The 20221-nt window shown below is 34.5% G+C and overlaps 2 protein-coding genes across 2 annotated transcripts; one reads left to right on the top strand and one right to left on the bottom strand.

Annotated features, from left to right (window-relative positions):
• The first annotated feature begins 1322 nt into the window (after positions 1-1322).
• LOC129946455 (adrenodoxin-like protein 1, mitochondrial) lies at positions 1323-2159 on the top strand. Its single transcript, XM_056056638.1, has 4 exons — positions 1323-1494; positions 1569-1623; positions 1691-1797; positions 1858-2159. The coding sequence occupies exons 1-4, from the start codon at positions 1386-1388 to the stop codon at positions 2100-2102; spliced, it is 516 nt and encodes a 171-aa protein (XP_055912613.1). The 5' UTR covers positions 1323-1385; the 3' UTR covers positions 2103-2159.
• On the bottom strand, positions 2160-18630 carry LOC129946454 (protein FAM76A). Its single transcript, XM_056056637.1, has 6 exons — positions 18285-18630; positions 10354-10421; positions 10174-10284; positions 9662-9755; positions 8963-9391; positions 2160-2717 (listed from the first exon to the last, which is right to left on the bottom strand). The coding sequence occupies exons 1-6, from the start codon at positions 18369-18371 to the stop codon at positions 2469-2471; spliced, it is 1038 nt and encodes a 345-aa protein (XP_055912612.1). The 5' UTR covers positions 18372-18630; the 3' UTR covers positions 2160-2468.
• Positions 18631-20221: the final 1591 nt, after the last annotated feature.

Here is a 20221-nt window from a genome sequence, read left to right as displayed (position 1 = left end):
GGGATGTTTTCTTACAAGTAGCTCCTAAATCACTGCAAAATGTTCACCATTTTAGAAGCGAATTTCAAAAATGTTCATCCTTTACCTTTACTAAAGCATTTATGGTTCTCTTTTGATTAAAAATGTCTTAAGATGACAGCTTAAGAAGAGACACCTATAAACAAAAATCAATAGGGTGGTGCAACAGTCCGTTGACCGATGGTATCAGCTTTTCAACGATGGTATGGACCTGATTTCCACTGGAACGATTACGTAATTGGGAAAATCAAAACATGGCCTAAGGATTTTCATGATTGGGTGGATAAAGGCCACACTGCAATAACACCGGCAGTGCCCTTGATGTGGTGAACGTCCGCCCGCGTCAAATTTTTAGTTTAATTTTTAGTAAACCGGCCTGATATATGTTTTTGGCTGCTGGTGACGTTTACTTCCGGGAACAAGACCCCCCCTACATCCGACGAGCTAACGCTGCGCACAGAAAGCAGGCCACGTTCTCGGGAGTTGATGCTCTGTCCCCTTTTCCTGGTGTTCCTCTTTCCTTTTCCAGATGTTTCTGCCACGGTATGGTAGTTTTACTGCCTCATAGACTTATCCTAATCCACGCTCCTCTCCCCTCCACTAACCGTCAACAGTCCAACGTGCCAACCATCATGACACACACGGGTACTATAGGGACAACTGTACCATTCAAATCAAATTATATATTCATATAAAGTAGAAATATTATTTGACTTGATGTTTAAATTCACCACATTGTTGTACTCTAACAACTGTCAGTTCTTAATAGAATCGCGATTGTATAGCATTTTTACTCAACCTCAACATTTTTCATTAAATAAACTTGATTACTTGTGTACATGCTTTCTGTCAAAAAAAAACTCGTTTATTAAATTAAGATCAATTTAATTGAGCTTATTGTATACGGCTGGTAAATCTTACGAAGTGTTGGATACGATCAGGTCAACTTTGGAAGAAAATCTTCACAGATGGCTTACCTATCAATAATTAATAAGAGGTTAGTGAGTTTTCTACTAGCCGTGTTAACACGCTATTGTGCAAATCCCTTTCGTGCAAAAATCTGAAGGTGTCAAATCATATTATCTTGGTGGCCGGTCGGTTGTGACGACTATAATCATCGCGCAGTTCTCGAAAGTAGGTATTAATTAATTTTATCACATTGTTTGTTGGCAATTGATTTTGCGCATGACGAAAAGAAGAAACAAACAAACCTAAGGTTCAGAATAGAATCTTAGGTTTGCAAACGTGCTCGTTTTCTTTTTATAGCATATAAGTATTCTAAACACTCCTATTCATCAGCTGATAATTTACGTTCTGTGATGTCAAAATAATTCAATTCTCAGCATCGGTTTTTAGTTATCTTAAAAATGTTTTGTTTACTTTCACGACATGCCCGTTTTCCTCTTAAAATACTTTTCCAATCTTCACAAAACATTAAAAGACATCAACCTTTAAAATTGCTGCATACATCAAAATGTAAAACTTAATTTTACCAGTTCCCAAAGTGCCAAAAAATCACCTTAAAACTTTACCTTTAAATTTATTTTCAGATCTTTGCCATGGCGGTGATTACGAATCGAAAGACCCCAAATCAGAAGATGAAGTGTACGCATCAGACAAACATAACCCTTGTTAGTAAACTAAAATAATATTCGAAACCTTTCTATTGCAGTGTTAATATAACCTACGTCGATAAGGATGGCAAGAGGACACCTGTAAGGGGAAAAATCGGTGATAACATAATGTACCTGGCACATCGATATGGAGTCGAAATGGAAGGTAAGTCCAATAAGTTATTTTTGTTTTTGTAATTTAAAAGCTTATACAATCATTAAAAAGGAGCATGCGAAGCATCTTTAGCTTGTACAACGTGTCACGTTTACGTCGATTACGACTACTTGGACAAACTTCCCGAGGCTGAGGAAAAGGAAGATGATCTCTTGGATATGGCACCATTCCTGAAAGAGAATTCTCGTCTAGGCTGTCAAATCCTCCTCACAAAAGAACTAGACGGCATGGAAGTGACATTGCCAAAGGCAACTAGAAACTTTTACGTTGACGGCCACAAACCAAAACCCCATTGAGATTGTTCTAGCCTAAGTTAATAGAATTTTAGAATAAAGCATAATAAATAAAACAAATTTGTGTACGTAATTATTTTTGTCAAATAGTATTTATTTACAATGGGTAAATAAAAAAAAAGAATTAAATAAAAAGTTACTATTACGCTACAGAGCTGTTCACTAAAAACGATAAACATATCGAAAAGTCGGAAGTATCATCCGCCGCGATAGTTTCTCTCTTTCATTTTAGACAACTTGGATTTTATTTTCAATTATTATTTTTGTTTTTCAATATAGATTTAGTTATAGCAAGAAAGTTTTTGTTGTTCGATAAATAAGAACATTTTTTAAAATGTTCATTTCCCCCCAGCAAGAACAGAAATTAATCTAATTTGTAATTGGGCTTTCTGTGCCAGAACCTCCGCTGTCTTTTCCAGATGCAGATTCCTTGTCCTTACCGCCTCCGGAAGTGCCATTTTTCTTGCTGCCTCTTTTGAGTGTAGCTACTTCTTTGAGAAGATTAGCTATTCTGTGGTTCAGTTGGTCGACTTTCATTTCGTGTATTCTATCGTTTTCCTTCAGCTTGTTGCGCATTTCGTTTTCCTTTTCAAAGTTAATTCCTTTTAGCTCGGTGAGCTATAATAAAAATTTAAAATATATTTTATTTATTTAGTATATAGAAGAGGTAAACAAATATTATGCGATTTATATGTGTTAAGGGTTTTGCTCTTTTTACAGTGTCAAAGACTCCTTGGTTTGAAGCAATTGAAATCTTCGCCTATTGAATTTGTTTTATTAACTGTTTTACATGCAGGCTATTTTGTTCGTATTTATAAATGTAACGATCGTTTTTGTTTTACTAACAGGAGCTATACGATGCGTTTTTGATGAATGCGAAGAAGTGGAGTCCACAGAACAATTGCAATACGGGACTCTAAGCCTCAGAAGCCGGTGGTGGCACATCAATAAAAATGGTGCCATGTGATGGGCCAGCTTAAGACCAAGAAATTCATAATGTACATCTACTTTACTGGGTCACATATTTTGTATGATTAAATATGATTCTATAAAAAGCGAATAGAACACGATGTTTAGTTTATAAAAAATTGTGCGATAACGGTGCATGAGTTCTGACACTCTGTGAGAAAAAAACAGGAAAAGGAACGTTTATTCAGCGTGTTAAAATTGTGTTTATCATTTAAGGAGCCATGTCAGTTTAAGATTTTAAGGATATTTTTGCTTTTTTGGGCAGATATGCATTGTCCAAAAAAGCAAAGAACATTCAAGAACATTCTGTATAATTTCAAAGCCGTGAATTTGATACTTTCCGTATAGGCATTCTAAAGAGCGAGTGCTTTTAGAAGTGAGATTTTTTCAAGCTTGCTGACATTTGAATTAAGTTTGCTTTGTTAAGTTTGTTTTGGTTTACAGTTTATTTGCAAAATTGAATTGAAGTTTAATTGCAAAGATCATCTTGTGTAATTTAAGTCTTCTTAAACTTAATGTTAGGCCAAAAAACATCTTACTACTAAGACCAAATTTATTAGACCTTTGTTCAAATGTTAAGGCAGTTGATTGTTATTAACCTTGTTTTTATATTTTTAAGCTTGTTGTATTTTATTTTAATTTCAATTAAACGCTACAGAGTGTTAAGTGAAAGTGTAATTTTATTAGAAAAACAACAATTCGCGTCATTTTTCAAAAAAATAGGACGTCACACAAAAAGGATTGCACGATTATAAAAGTTGACAACCTATTCGACAAATTAAAATAAAGTTTAATTTGTGTTCCTCTACAGTTCGGCATACATGGAATGTGTTATTTATAAACACCGTGTTAAAAACAAGGGAAGAAACGCAAACAACAAATCTAATCAATATATCTGATAGACGAAGAAATAGAAGTAGTCCGAATTTATCGGCCTAAACTCGCAGCAGAGGATCAGCAATGATTAGAGAAGGCATATAGTGCTGGGACTAGTTATTGTGTGCTTTGCGAACATAAATTAATATAAGAGTTGTTCGTAAATAGCCATATGTGAGCAAGAAACAACGTCTTCTGCTTACGTGTCATTTCTGCATATGAGTTAGAATACGATTTCAATGTTTTTGGCTCTAACGGGTGTGCGAAAACCGAATAAACAGCTTAAGACAGAAAACTTTAAATCAACTGAGAAGTATGTCGTGGGAACTGCAGGGACGGCCCCAGCCAAACTTGGGCCCCTGTGCAAGATTAGTAGAAAGCGCTCCTTTTTTTGTTATTGAGGTATCCCAAGTAACCCTTACCCATAAACTAAAACGCAGGGATGAAATGAGCAGAGGGGAAACGTTTAAACTTGGAAACTTACTTTTCTGGCCTTACATTTTGCAAATTCAGATATGAGATCATCAAAGTCTAAAGAATTTAATAATTTGTTTTCAATGGACATTATAGAAAAGCCTACCAATCTCTCTTGAGTTATGGTTGTACTAAGATATTTTTTTAATAATTTTAAGTTTAGAAAAACTACGTTCGCCTAAAGCTACCGTGACCGGGATTGTGTTAAGGATTTCGAGAGCAATTACTAAATTCGGAGCAAAATGCGACTGGATATTTCATTAGAGCATTGATTATGGAAGTAGGGATAGAATAATGAGAGACATGAAACCTTACGACGGTGCTCGAGAGATGCAAAAGTTTCAGTTAGACAATGGTCACCTATCATTTTTAGAGCTCTCTTTTGAATTATTTCCAAGAGACTCAAGTGGGTTATAGGAGCACCTGCCCAAATATGGGAATTGTACTCAAGTTTTGGACGAATATAGGCTTTATAAATTATAGCCAGATCAGAAGGGGTAAAAAACTTCTTGCATCGTCGGAGAAAACCTAAAACTTAGCAGCATTTTTGCCGATGTCAAATATGTGATCACTCCACAACAAGTGGTTTGTAATGCACATACCTAGGACTGATAGCTGTTCAGTCTCCTCGATGCAAGTACCACTCATGGATAGTGGCATTGGGGGAGGGTTACGCTTTTGCGACAGTAGACAGCATTGAGTTTTTGAAGCATTAAATTCTACACGGTTTTTGATTCCCTATTGGACAATGCTGTCAAGATCTGAATTTAATGAGCTTATCATACGCTGCCTTTGGTAGTCCACAACCGAAGAACAAGGATGAGAATCTAAAAACGAATATGAAAAGCTGAGGGTACTGTCATCCGCGAAACAATATCAGATTTGAACCCGTCCAATACTACTTGAATTGAACGGTCCGAAAGCTAATTTCTAATCCAAAGAAGAAGAGATTCATCAATACCAAAAACACGCATTTTCGATAAGAGAGCTTGGTGCCAAACTCTATCAAGTGCTTTTGAAATATCAAGTGCAATAATCTTTCTTTCTCCAAAACGATGTAATGATTTGTTCCACTGTTCGGTGAGATAAACCATGAGATCACCAGTGGACCTATTGTCATCCCTATTGGGGATAAAATTTCTCATTCCGCAAAGAATTAAGTTTGTAATCATATCTGCACTGGGATCCACTTCACTATCGAGGAAGCATAGTGACCAGTTAAAGTTCGTGAAGAATTCATTGAGACCGTCCCAGTTGGCTTTCTCATATAGCCAATCGGTTCTCGAAGGGGTTTTAACTTTAACTGGCGTTTTTTGGCATAAGAAATTTGCAGATATGACACAATGGTCTGATGTACCTAGAGGCGATAATACACTGACAGTATATTTATTAGGATCAGAAGTAAGAAACAAGTCAGAAGTAAGAAACAAGTCTAGAGTGTTGGCGGATTGACCTGCAACGTCAGGAATCCGAGTTGGCTCGTCAACTAACTGAGTCAGGTGGTTTAACTCAGCAAAAATCTCGACATACCATCCTTCGGATGTTGTCTGACCCGAATAACGCAGCCACAAAGAATTGTGTACATTGAAATCGCCCGTAACAAGCTGTTCAAACCTTTATGTAATTGATTGAATGGCTTGGATTAAGTATTTAAAAAAAAAATCTACTTTAAATCTTTGTTTCGGGTCTAATATAGTTTCAGGACATTCATCAGCAGAAAGCCTTTTTCTCCGTTGAGATCGCAATGATGAAGCTTCAGGAAACATATTTAGTATTTCTAGACAACTAGCAATACGCTCGTTTAATTGAACATACCTACCCATTAAATTTTGTATTGGAAGACATGAAAATCATACTGTTATTTTGCATTTTCTAAAAGTTTTCTTCCAGTTGAGAGGTTAACGGACCGGCTTTGAAAATATTTACTAGTTTTATTTATATTTTCTTAAATATCGAACCAAATTAGCAGACAGCAAATAAATGTAAAATAATGGAACTTTTTATGTTGAGATTTTTTCTTTTTTTCTCTTGTACGAACAGGGTTGGAAAATAGGTAGGTAGGATTTTTAGTTCTGAGATATCTTGAGTTAAATTTTCATTGAACGCAAGAATGAAAATGATGTTACTTAGTACGCAAGAGATAACTTAGAACAGTTGTGATGGCAAAAAGTAATACATATTAGTTTGCGCAAGATCAGATTACATTTTCTTGCTCCTGGTAATGCGCCCCAGAATTATGCGCCCAGTGCATTCGGGCATCTTACACATATGCTTTGTCCTTCCCTGGGTAAGTTTTATGTTATAGACTTTGTGGGAAATCAAAATTATGAACCCAAATGTATGGTTCTACCAAATGTACGGTTCGTGTGGCAACAACTATCGACACACACAGAATTTTCACTTCTGAAGGAATGGCAATAAAGTACCTAATAATTCACTTATCTTGTTGATTCCACACCAAGAATCCAGGCTCTTAAGAACGTGCAACAAAGGGTCCAATAAAAACCAGCAAAAATTACTATCTTTTATTTATTACTAAGGGTGATCATGATATTAACAGTGTTTTTAATTATTTTGTTTGTTTTTTTTTTTTTAAATAACAATGTTTTAAAATAAAAGTATCAATCTTTGATAAAGTCTATTTGTTGTTCATTAAGCTATAATTTTAATCTAGACACTGTAGCAAAACATCTGTGCATTTGATCTTTAATAAAACTATTCGTACGGTTAGGCAAAGGCTATATAATTATGTATAAAGATTCTTCAAATAACATTCTGAACTTTAAACAACAACTTGAACACGAAGATTAGGTTAGATTAGGTCAAAGTGGCTGCGGATTCAGAATCCAAGCACTTAGGCCAAAAAAAGGCCCATTGTAATACCACATGAATCTAGAGATTTACTTCTTACTAGTCGAACCATTTTGAACTTTTTATAAAGCGAAGAAGATATTTGATATCCTTTTTAGCTAGTTCACTGGGATTATCAAAAGAGTGTGTCCCACATAAAGTTTACGTCTTAGTGAAAGAGCAGGGCAAGTGCAGAGAAGGCGAGAGATTGTTTCCTCTTCTTCCTCGTCCATACAACTCCTGCAGAAGTCTTTTGAGGCTACATCAAATCGTATTGCGTGCCTGCCTATAAAACAGTCTCCCGTAAGGACACCTATTAGGAAGCTAATATGTAGTCTGCTTTGAGATAACAAGTCTTTAGAGCGCTTTAGGTCCAGTGAAGGCCATGTGAGTGTTGTGGCTGCGCAAGTTGGTAAATTGTGCCACCTAGAGTTTGCTATCGCAAAAGCTGTTTCTTTTAGCAGAAGTTTACATGTAGCTATCGGTATACCTATGTTTCAATTCCAGGTGAAATAGGTATGACGGTTCCATTTTTGGCGAGTTCATCGGCTCTACAATTTCCTGTGGTATCTGTGGCCTGCAACCAACAAAGGTGAATGTTAAATTCCTGCGCCATCTCCATAAGAGAGAGGGCCGTTTGAGAACACGAAGATTATTACTTTGCAGCTTTACTTAAATATTGTATCTCTTCTCAAAAACCTGCCTGTTGTAGATAAAATCAAAATATGAGGTATTTTCGTTCTTCAATTTTTACATTTTCAAATAGCCAGCGGGAAATTTTGGAAAAGCTATAATTTCATCCAATATAAAATAATAGTTTTCTTATTCCTCGAATTAAGTGTTCCCACATTCGAATAATACCAAATACCAGGGCCCCTACTCTGTATTGCGCTTCGAAAGCCAATCCGATTCGTTTATGAATTCGTACTCTTTCAAATATTCGAATCGAATAAAACGATCATCTAGTACCATTTCTATTTATAGAATAGATTTGCCGAGTTTTTCAAAGCAAAAATACAAAGCAAATTAAAACAAATAAAAAAGAAGACGAGGAAAACATTAAAATTAAAATTCAGTCATTATCAACACTTGAGAATTATCGTAATGACTTTTTTACACCTTACCGCTTCGATTGCTACATCTCTCTTTTTAATTCAAGCGAAGAAAATTTAATCAGATTTTTTTCTTAGTCATTTCGTTTTTTGTGTTGAAATTTCTCTTTTGATAAGGTACACTTTTTTCCCTTCAAGTCATACGAATTCCACCATAATTTCAAATTGCTTTTGTTTGGTATGCACATTTTTGGCTGATGATTCCCTTTCCTTATTTATATTTTATCTATTTCACACAATTTAACACAACTTTTCTTTTGTGTCCTTTAAAAACGTCCTTCGAATTGCAATTCGTTACCTCTTTTGGTGTAGAAACAAAATTACCGTTTTCGAACGCTAATGACATTCGGAAACGCATTTTCAGGTACGAAAAATCCGAATGCGGATTTGTCATTCCATAAGTACTAGATTACTTATCCGCAATAGAAATAGAGTACAAAATATTCGTTTTCGAAAATATTTGCTTTCGAAACGCATTACAGAGTAGAGCCCCAAAATCCCGAAAAAAGTGTATTATTTCGCATTCTCATGGACATTGGACAGGACAGAAAAAAGGGAGGTGGATTTTATATCAAAAATTACCTGTTTATCTTTTTCCAGCAAATCTTTGTCTTTCATAACGAGTTTCCTTTCGAGACTGGCAATTCGCTCTTTCAATTCAGTCATAGCAACAACATGATCCGAGCTATTTGGATCAATAGATACAACAGCTGGCGCCACAATGGGAACATTTGGCATAGATTCCCTGCCGCCATTTCCACCGCCGTTGTTTCCGCCACCATTGCCATTACCACCACCACTAGCCGATGAGGAATTCTGCCTCGAACTCTTATCTGGCATCTCTAGACTAGTCGAGTTCTTTGACATTTCCGAACGAGACTGCTTTGACTTTTTCGAGCTATCCTTGTGTTGCTGGGGTCGTTTCTTTGTCATCCGACCATCCTGATTTGCCTTCGCTAATGCACGCTTATACGAGCATGTACACAACCAACAAAGAAGCTTGCCATTGACCTGAAATTGATAGTTAACATAATGGTTACACAAAGAAATATTAAAGGAACACGTTTTTAAAATAATATTCTTGTTTTCTTTTTTTTGTCTGGCTTTTGCTTATGAACGCAAACATATTATATAAAAATATGTTAATTATGTCTACGTCTAAGCCGCTTTGCAAATGTTAATGCTCTGCACACATTGCTTCAGTGTAAATAATATAGTAGATATATTTTTAGTTTATTGATGTAAGCTCTCCTGCTGAGATACTTGCTGGCACAAACCGACCTTTTTATTCTCATCATTTTTATCGAATGCCGATCGCTGTTTACACCAATCGCAGGTTACCGGTTGACCAAATTTTGCTTCGTAGCTTGTACACCTAGTTATCGAAGAGAAAGGTAAAGAGAAAATGTTTGCGTTCATAAGCTTTGCATAGACTAACGTGTATAATCATCAACTCTACAATCCCTTTTGCAAAAGGCAAAGAAAAAAGTTCTTTTTGTTGTATTTTTTATAAAAATTATAAAACAAAGAGTTTTTTTTATGTGTATAAGTTTATGACCCTAAAGTTGTTTCTTCTTTTGAAATCCATTCGAAATCATTGATTGTTTAGTTTTTTTGTCTTAAAATATGAGTGTTTTTTTAGGAAGACTCTTTTTCAATTTAAATAAAAATAAAAATATAAACTTAGGGGCCATAAACTTTGTGGATAAGCAAAAATCTCTTTTTTCTTATTTTTGCAATAGAGAACATGGTTTTGAGGTTATTTAAATGGAATCTAATATAAAAATACTAACCTTTGACATTTAGAACTACCAAAAGCTGCGACAATGTTGCAACATTCGCAAGCATTCGGTTTGCCATATTGCTTGAGACTTTGTTCGCATTTTTTGCACACACTCGATTTGCTGAAATTAAATGCAATTATTGAGCTTTTTCCGGGTCCTTGTGGTTTTTTTATCATTTCGCTTACTCACCTTGTTGGCTGATGTTCGGAACGACAATAAGTACACTTAGCAACCGATGTAGAAGATGTGCGGCAGTTCTGAAAAGAAAAAATGGAAACAAAATTGTGTTAAAGTTTTTTGATGTTTGATTCCATATTAAGCATTTAAATTATTTCATAGTCTCATACTGTTTTTCTTGAATAAAAAACGTGAGATAATTCGGATTATTCTTTTACTCGAAGGAATCTCTCATCGCAATCACAGGCACAGCCACAACGGGTATCAATAAATTTCAGGATTGACTTCGTATGAAATGATGGATTTTGATCTTTCAAAAAGTAAGAGTACAATATTTTGCTTATGGTAGTTTTTTTTTTACTTCAACAAATCCCCAAAATTGGCAGTTAAATCTACACCAAAGTACTGCTGAATTTATCAACCTAAGACAGCATCAATGCCTTAAAATTTCTCCCCCACATTTGAGAGCAAAATGCAAATTTTCTGTTGTGACTTTTTAATCAATTGTACCGAAAGGCACTTGGGTTTGTATTTTTTCCTTTTGTACAAATCAAAGTAATACCAACCAGTGTCGCTGCTCTATTTCGGGAAGAGTAACTTTTCTTATTAACTACTCACTGGGAGTTATTTAAATCGGTTCGATTTTTCGATGTTCAAGCTATCTTTCCTTGGTCAATTACTTGGTTTGGTTTACGAATGTAAAACTATTACATAAGTAGGAAAAATATTGTTTTTTTTTTTTTTATTTTCAATATCATACGAAACTTAAAAAGTCTCTGGTTTATATTTTGTATTCGTGTAATCTCATTATTTTATTTGTTTGTATTTGACTGACTTGACTATATTTTTATGACTTTTGGGACACAGGTTTAGTTAACACATAACATTATTTAACATTTATTTTCATATACATATACATATATTTTTTCTAATTTTTTTTTTAAGGGGCCTATTATGTAAGACAACTAAGAGCAAAGTTCAGTTGTAATGCGGCAATCGGTATTACCGATCACAACTAGTTGACTGTCACAAGTCAACCAGTAGTCAACTAAAAAATGGTTGACTTTTTAAATGTGTTCGGGTTATTATGTAAGCCAGTTGAGTTGTCTCTCAGTTGTGATTGTTGTCAAAATTCAGCAACTGATATTTACTAGTTGTGTAGTGCATTTGTGTGTACAAAAAAAATAACTTTAGGCATCAACAGTTAGTTCATTGAAAACCAATTTTTTTAAGAAAATGGAGAAAAAAATGTAAGTTTTACAAATAGTAATATAAACATCTGTAAGAAAATAATTTTTTAGATTAAAAATACTAAACCTGCCCAATTCGAGAGGTTGATTGAGGTTCTGCAGCAGAAACCGGAGCTGGCCAGAGGCAAGGGACAATTCGGTTCCACAAAAAGAACCCAAAACGAAGAATGGGAAAATATAGCTGTTCAACTGAATAGCATTGGACCACCATCAAGACCACCATTTTTTGGTGCTATGATTCGAACATGAGTTCCATCGATGCATCCTATTACTCCAGGAAATCTGGTTTTCTGGTAAAAATTAATTTTTAATAAATTCATCTCATCATTTGTCATACGAGCCTTAATCCATTGTGGACAGATAAGTTCTTCTACTACTTCTAGCACTTCTTTTAACACTACCGAAACTGTTGGCTGAGCAAGGCCTAAATTAAAATCATTCCCACTGCACTTTTGGTAACTTCCTTCTGCCATGAAACGTAAACAAACAGTGCAGAGTTTGAGAATTGGTGGGATTGCCGAGGAACGCTGTGGTTGTTTCAAATGATCTTTGATTTTATTTAGCACATAAAGAAATGAGTCTTTGTTGAGTCTAAAATAATTTATAAATCTGAAGCAAAACAAAGACATTAAAATCAACACTCATCAAAGAATTCGTTTATAAATAATACTTTTTGTTTGGAAGTTCCAATGGATTGGAGTGATCTCGAATATTTTTTCTAATCAGCGCAACATTCAGGGGATTTTCTTCTTCCGAATTTCCAAGAAATAAATCAATAGAACTCTCCATTTCCTTTTATTTTGTCTTTTTTATAAAATTTTGCACTGAATTCAAAATTTTGAAATTTCTACGTATTTTACTTTACACAGCTGATTTTGACACGAAACAAGCACATAAAAGTAGGCAACGTATTTGGTCAACTCAACTGAAAAAAGTTGTCTCCCAAAATACCATTTTTTTTTGCAAATTGAGTTGTCTTGATTACAACTCAACTAAGTTGAGTTGTGATCCATAATAGGCCTTTAACACTCCAATTTTATAGATATTTTTGTATATAATATACCTTATATTGTGTTCATTAAAATTAAGTTAATTAAGTTAACAAACGCTAAGAATAATGCTAACAAATTTCATTTCTTTAATGATGAACACATTTATAGATATCGTCTGCTTGGAGGTAAGTCATTAAGTAAGTAACAAAATCAACATTTTTCAGGAGAGCGGAAAAACCGGGATACGCTCATTAAAAATAGGAAAATGATAAATAAATAAATTAATTGTCTCATTCTCTAATTTGCATTAATAGAAGTTATTCACTTAGTGACTTTTTTTTGAACTTGGAAAAAATTACACTTAGTGACTTTTGCCTTCAAGCAGACGATATATTAAGAGAAACTTTTTTATTTATAGACAGACAAACTTACAGGAAAATATCAATCACCAATTAGATCTTGATTCTAAGCACTGTGTTAGGTCTTTTCCAGGAACCTATAAAACACCATCATCAGCAAAAAATGAAAATAAAGAATACACACAAACACATCACCCCCCCCCCCCCCCCACTTGCGGTAGGCCTTAAACCATTTAAGTTCCGTAGCTTTCATTCCAAAATATTTTAACGTTTTTTTAATAAAATTTGTAACATTGGTTGTTTTAAATCAAAGAAAACAGCAATTACAAATTTGCTGTTGCTTATTTTTTTTCTTTACAAGCTTATATAGTTTTCACATGAATAGTTTGCTATTAATTCTGTTTGGTAAGTATTTAGTAGGTTTTGCCCTTCTAAGTGTGACTGCAGTTGAATCACTAGACATTTTTCAGTATTTTTGCAGGTTGAAGTCGGTTGATCATTTTACAATCAACCAAGGGATAAGTACTCGTCGCGTGATGGTTAATGCATAGGACTGTCAAGCCAGAGGTCTTGGTCTTCAATCCCTGCCTGTGTCATCTAAAGTTTTTTTGACGAGTACTGCCTCTTACGATGATCTGACAAATCCTCCAAGAGTAATTCTTGCCATGAAAAGTGCTTGCTCAAATTAGGATTCTGCTTAAAATTGTAGGCCTTGGCCACGGCCACTGATAAAGCATCGGTTCCCATCGATCACCGATATCAAGCATCAGTGAGTGTGGTTGGTAGGCAGATGAGGGACCTTCTCGAAACCTACCGCGTGCTGTTGTGATGCGTTATTTCTATCTTTTGTTCTCTCCTTCTGTCCTTCTGTCTTGTATTAATATCTCTAGTTCCTCACGGTGTTGTTTTCTCTACTCTGTACAATTATGTGCTGAGTAGTATGTAATGTACAAAAATTGTAGGTTCCCTTCATCCTTGACACCATTACTCGCACACAATAAGGGTCAAGAATTGTAAGTCACTACGCCTTAGTTCTCAATGGACTGCTGCGCCACCTAATTTATTTATTTTATTACAAGGGATTCTCTTCAAGATTATGGAAAAAGATCTGCGCTTAGTGACATGTTAATACCTTTTTTTAACAAAGGGCTAATTAAAGACAAGAACTTTGCTTAACATTGTGAACATATCGTAAGAAAACACTTTAAACATCTGTTTTATATTGCATACTTTTTGGTGTTTTTAAATGATTAATTTGACTTATTAGACAAAATATAATTAGCAAAATTTTACAGGCACACTGGCTCTTTCTTTTATATATGAACTGATAACCAAAACAACTGACTGAAATGACGCACGAAAGTGATATAGGATTTGAACGAACTGGAGCTGCGAAACTGTGTTTGTTGGTTAATGCCCTGATCGAAAGTTAAACAAAGGAAATCCATTCTTAGAATCTATCAAACTGTGAAGCTTTAAAAGTCTATCAAAAAAATAAAAACAAGTTATAAACTTAAAGTACTTTAAGCAATTAATTTATAGACATTTTGTTCTTTTTTATATTTGTTTAAAGTGAGTCCCAGTGAGCGAGTAAAGTAAGGAATGGAGGGAATCTATAGTTTGTAGGCCCAATACAATAAGTGAGTATTGTTAAAAACAAATTTGAATAAATTAAACATCACAATAATAAGTGTCACCAAGGTTACTAAGGCGCCAGTTATAGCTATCATTGAAATGGATCCGGAAAAGTTTTTTAATCGATATTTGACGGTGTTTCTTTTTGATTAGAAATGAAAATTATATACTGACCGATCAAAAATCACACAAATAATTTATTTTGAAAAAAAAAGGTAATTGCGCATTTATTTTTTTTCTCAAAAATGTATTTTTCTATTTTCTGGACGGAAATTCATTTTCCCGATCAGCTGATACTTTTATGCTCAAAAGTAAAACGAATCGTTCCAATGATTTAAGTTCCAATTTCACAGAATTCCAATGACATATTTCTGTCAGTAAAAATTTGTCATTGCATTGACAGACATTTTTTGGGATAGCTATAAACGACCTGTTAAAAAAATTCCAATGTTTGTTTTCAATGATGAAAACCAATAGGCAGGTTCAGGCGACATAAGGGACTTAAAGGTAAGGCAAGTTTCTAGTAACTAATTGGCCAGCTGCCAAAAATTTGCCTTTCAATTAAGGCAACTTTATTGGAAAGTCGCTTGGAAAGTTAGTCAAGAAAAATCACCCTAACTATCAAGTCAACTTATGTCAAAATGACAACTGATCATGTTTTCTTAATTCAACTAAAACTTGAACTTTATTACTAAATGTTTTATTTATTTTCTTCACAATTTCATTTAATGCTTTCTGTGAAAAGGTTCTTTGTAAATTTGGAAAAGAAATAAGTAATATTTCTTTACAGTACAAAATACAAATCGTGATAGACATGTAGCTTGCCTGAGAAGTGTTTTGTAGACAATAATGATTTTTGTACTATAAGCTTGAAGTAGAGGTTTGTAAAGTAAAGTTCTGAATTTGAAATTCATGACACTCTTGAAAATGTAACTAGTTGCCTTGGTCAAAATTTACGTTCAAACAATGAAGCTGACTGCAAATGAAGTCCCTTATGTTGTCTGAACCTGCCCAATGATAGCTATAACTGGCGCCTAAGACTTTTGACTCTAATTTCATATGCTAGTAAATTTACCAAAGAATACTCAAGAATTGTATCATTGTAATAATGAAGAGCAATAAAGTGAGTATTATAAGTTTCTATTAAATGTTACTTTCGTGAGTTTCATCCGTAAAAATTTCATTCACTGTAAGTTTGCAGCATGGAGATGATTGTGATCTTCAATAAATTTCCTTTTATAAGCTATTAATTCGTTCAAAATTTAACTCTTCAACATCTTCTTCCTTAATTTACTCATCGTTTATCAAAACATGTATTGAATGATCAAATCAAATGGGGTGGCGCAACAGTCCGTTGTGAACCAGGGCCTAGTGACTTAAAACTCTCAACCATTCCTGTGTGCGAGTACTGTTGTCAGGAATGGAAGGGACCTACAATTTTAGGAAGAATCTGAACGGCTAGTTTGAGAAAGCACTTTTTCATGACGAGAATTACTCTTGAAGGATTTGTCAATTCCTCGCAAGAGGCAGTACCCGCGAAAATTAGTTTTTTTTTTAATTAAGGTGGCACTGGCAGGGATTGAACCCAAGCCCCTTGCATGACAGTCCAACGCACTAACCATCATTCCACGGGTAAAATAAAAACATGTATTGAGTTTTTATAAAATTGTTGATCTTCTATGAAAGAGAACGAAGTGTCAATAAAGCAGTTGATCAGTTGGTGTACTGATAGAGAGAATTACCAGAATCATTTAAAATCTCCAAGTGACTTACTTTAAACTAACTTAAATTTGCCTTTAATTGCATGGCACTTTTCAGAAATTATTGTCAAATCTTTCAAAATATTAAAATCTCACATCTCCTTTAGCATAAGGTTTGCTTACTTTCTGCACTAAAATTCGTAAAAAGAAATATTTTAAAGAGTGGGGGGGTGGAATTCTCTCACAAAAATACAAAACTATAAAAAATTAAGCGAACGGGAAAACATCAAATTTTTCTGTCAAAAAAATATAATTTTTGAAACATTATCGTTGCATTTCGTGTTTAGAATTTATTTATTTTTTGTAAATGGATAAATTAAGACAAAATTAACTTAAAGCAACATCATGCATTGTGTTTTTTAATGAAAAAACTTGATAAAATTGAAACTTGAAAATTGCAACCTTGTTGCTGTTCTTTTTTGAAAAGAATTTTTAATTTCATAAGTGACAGCAAATTTATTTAACTTACTTTCACAAATCAGCACAAGGAAATTTCTTGGGCTAAAATTCGTAGGTAGGGGAAATATTTTGCTCTCTGGTGAACGCTCTTTTACGAAAAACTACAAAATTTTTGAGTATGCGAACAGGATTTAGTTAAATTTCGTAATTTTTCGTAAAATAAGACTGCTTTAGGAAGGTACGCGAACGGACCTATTATATTATACCAAATTGACCATTTTAAACATTTGTAAAAACTGCCCCTGCTACGATTAGTGACTGCATCATTTGAAGGTCACTCTCTTTATTTGAATGTAATCTTCGAATTAAAGTTATACAAGTTACAATAATTCACAGGAATTTTACATCTACCAATTTTATACGTGTTTGAAATGAATTGGCTCAAATTATTTCAAATCACTGAAATTACTGAATATTGAAACAATTTTAAGACACAATTCCCCCTTCCCCCGCATGAACCTGTCTACTTTTTCTTTTAACATTTGAAGGGTTAAAAACAAAAAACAAAATGGTGGACCTCGAGACTACTTATTTCTGATTTTTGAAAAACTTGGAAAAAGTTATTTTGGGAGAGAAGCAATGAATTTTTCAAGATATCAAAAAAATCCAAACGACTTCGTCAAATTTTTGGATGTTCATACAAAATAATTACAGAAATTCGTATTGTGTTTGTTTTGTATATTCACCGTCTTCACAACAAGTAAGCACTGTTGCTTTAACAAAGAAGCCCTTTTGGCTAATAATGCAGAAAATATAAAGACAAAATATAGCTCCTTAGGGTCAGAAGTCGATTAAACATTTTCTTTTAAGTCGTAATAGTCCATAGAAGTTGTAAACAAACCGTTCATCCTAAATGGGACTAGCATCACCACCACCTATGCTTTAATCTAGAAATCTCTTTGGAATGCCGCCTCACCTGTAGACTACACGTCAACTTTTTAGACGAACATCAAAATACTGTAGTAAAAGTGATTAAAAGAAAACTTAACTTCGTGCATTCGTCATCTCATAGGATGACTAAGGAATTCCCAGAAATCAAGACTGGTAGGTTGTCAAGAGCAGAAATTACACTTGGGAATATGCGACTTAGAAATCATGTCCATGTAAAACTTCATAAGCCCTGTTCTGGCCAGCACTAACAGAGACCTTCATTAGGACTAAATAGAGGAGAATACACCCAAGATTAATCCTGGATTTTTAAAAATTTTGCCGCTTCACAAAACGAGAAAGGAACACTGAATTTGGTATTGATTGGTTCTTTCTTTCCGTACAAGACTCAACTCAAGAGTAAATAAAATTATTCAAAAATCCTTCTCAATTCTTCACTTACAACAAATAAATTATAAATTCAATTTGATCAAACAAAAGAATGACGCGCCATCTTTCGTGAACCCAGTCCCTTTGATTTTTTGAATATGAAAACACCGAACTTCTCGCTTTGTTGCAACCGAATTTATTTATTTTAACCAAAAGAAACACTAAATTTACCTTGCAAAGTTGTTGGCCAGAAGATAGTTCCTCGAACGGATGCCTTGAGAAACATTTAGAACAAGCGAATAGAACTTTTCCGCTCATTTTGTTTAAGGTCGACTTTCTTAGAGGGTTTTTTTTGTAGTTTATTTGCGATGCGATACGTCGTAGTAAACAAAAAGGTTTTTTTTTTTATTTTTTTCAACTGTTATGTTTTTTAAATAAAAATAAATTGTAATTATAATTCTATTAAAAATTAATTAAATAGAAGTATAATTAAATTTTTTCTTTTTTTTCTTTCGGAAAGAAGGACGCAATAAAACTTTCCTTTTGTCAAATTTTTGTAAATTAAAAATGGCGTGAAGTGTCTGCAAAGTCTGCAACAACAGCACTGGGGTGTGTTCAACAAATTTAATGATGTAAATTTGGTCTATGTTGGCAAAGTTTGAAACTTTTATTTGCTGAATGATTTCTGTGTTTACATCTGCTAGTTTTCAGGGGTTATATTTTTGAAATATATAAATAAATTTTTTGAATATAATATAGTTGGATGAAATTGTCAACGTTGTTAACAGCCAAAGTTTTGAAGGAAAAAAATCCAATGATGACACCATTCCACAATCTGTCGGTCTATTTAAATAGGAATTCAAAATTTAAAAAAATTATAGCACGGAATTAGTTCAAAGTTTAGCCAGTTGACATTGCTTTGGTTCTATGAACTGATAAGTATATATATATATAAAATATATATAAAAGAAAAGTTCTGAAGAGTTACTTACTTACTTACTTAAGGTGGCGCTACAGTCCGGGCAGACCTGGGCCTCAACCAACATGCGTCTCCAGCCAGCTCGGTCCCTAGCTAGCTGTCTCCAGTTTCACACGCCAAGTTGGTTGACGTCCTCTCCCACCTGGGTGCGCCACCTGAGTCGCGGTCTTCCTATACTGCTCCGTCCCTCGGGATTGGATTCAAAGACCTTCCGGGCTGGAGCGTTTATGTCCATCCGCTCTACATGACCTAGCCATCTAAGCCGTTGGACTTTAATTCTGCTAACTAGGTCAGTGTCGCTGTACAGCCCGTACAGTTCGTCGTTATATCTTCTCCTCCATTCTCCATCTATGCATTCGAGACCGAAAATCACCCGAAGAATTTTTTTCGAAGCATCCTAAGACGCTCTCATCTTTCTTTGACAGGGTCCAGGCCTCAGCGCCATAAATGAGAACCGGGATGATGAGTGTCTTATAGATAGTGATTTTACATGCTCGAGAGAGGACTTTACTTCTCAATTCCCTTCTAAGTCCAAAGAAGCAGCGATTTACAAGAGTTATTCTTCGTTCGATTTCAGCGCTGGTGCGTTGTCTGTATTAATAGCGGTGCCTAGGTAGACAAAGTTCTTAACTACCTCAAAGTTATAGCTGTCCATGGTGACGTTTTGTCCAAGACGTCGTCGTTCAGTGTCCTTTTTTGATGACAGCATATACTTGGTCTTGCCCTCATTGACAACTAAACCCATCTTCTTCGCTTCCGTAGCAATGCTCAAAAACGCTCCACTGACATCACGCTTTGATCTTCCAATTATGTCAATATCATCTGCGTATCCGAGTAATTGGATGGACCTTTGGAAGATTGTGCCTCTAGTGTTGACGGTTGAGTTTTGCACAATTCTTTCCAGAACGATGTTGAAGAAGTCGCATGAGTTCTGAGTAGCTACCCACCTTTAAAATTAATTTCCAGTTTAATCCTCCCTTTAGCGAATAATGCGTTTTTCCTCATACATTTATTTGATAGATACATAGTTATTCCAATTTTCTAGGATTTTGACAAATGAAAGAAAGAAAAAACTGTATAATCGTTCATTGTGTCTTCGTTGTTAGATTTTTTTGCATTATTGATTAAGAATGCGATTTTTACTTTTTCAAATTGCATCTTTGTGTGCAGTAATAATTCTAGACAAAAA

The sequence above is a fragment of the Eupeodes corollae genome, chromosome 2 (assembly GCF_945859685.1).
Source record: "Eupeodes corollae chromosome 2, idEupCoro1.1, whole genome shotgun sequence".
NCBI classification, from domain to species: Eukaryota; Metazoa; Arthropoda; class Insecta; order Diptera; family Syrphidae; genus Eupeodes; species Eupeodes corollae.
This window is presented reverse-complemented; position numbering and strand designations above follow the sequence as displayed.

Excerpts from the sequence above, each read along its gene's own strand:
- LOC129946454 (XM_056056637.1), bottom strand. The coding sequence starts at position 18,371 with ATGAGCGGAAAAGTTCTATTCGCTTGTTCTAAATGTTTCTCAAGGCAT. Across the intron at positions 10,422-18,284 it reads CTGGCCAACAACTTTGCAAG|AACTGCCGCACATCTTCTAC; the intron begins GTAAATTTAGTG and ends TTTTCTTTTCAG. Across the intron at positions 10,285-10,353 it reads TCCGAACATCAGCCAACAAG|CAAATCGAGTGTGTGCAAAA; the intron begins GTGAGTAAGCGA and ends ATTTAATTTCAG.
- LOC129946455 (XM_056056638.1), top strand. The coding sequence starts at position 1,386 with ATGTTTTGTTTACTTTCACGACATGCCCGTTTTCCTCTTAAAATACTT. Across the intron at positions 1,495-1,568 it reads ATTGCTGCATACATCAAAAT|ATCTTTGCCATGGCGGTGAT; the intron begins GTAAAACTTAAT and ends ATTTATTTTCAG. Across the intron at positions 1,798-1,857 it reads ATATGGAGTCGAAATGGAAG|GAGCATGCGAAGCATCTTTA; the intron begins GTAAGTCCAATA and ends ATCATTAAAAAG.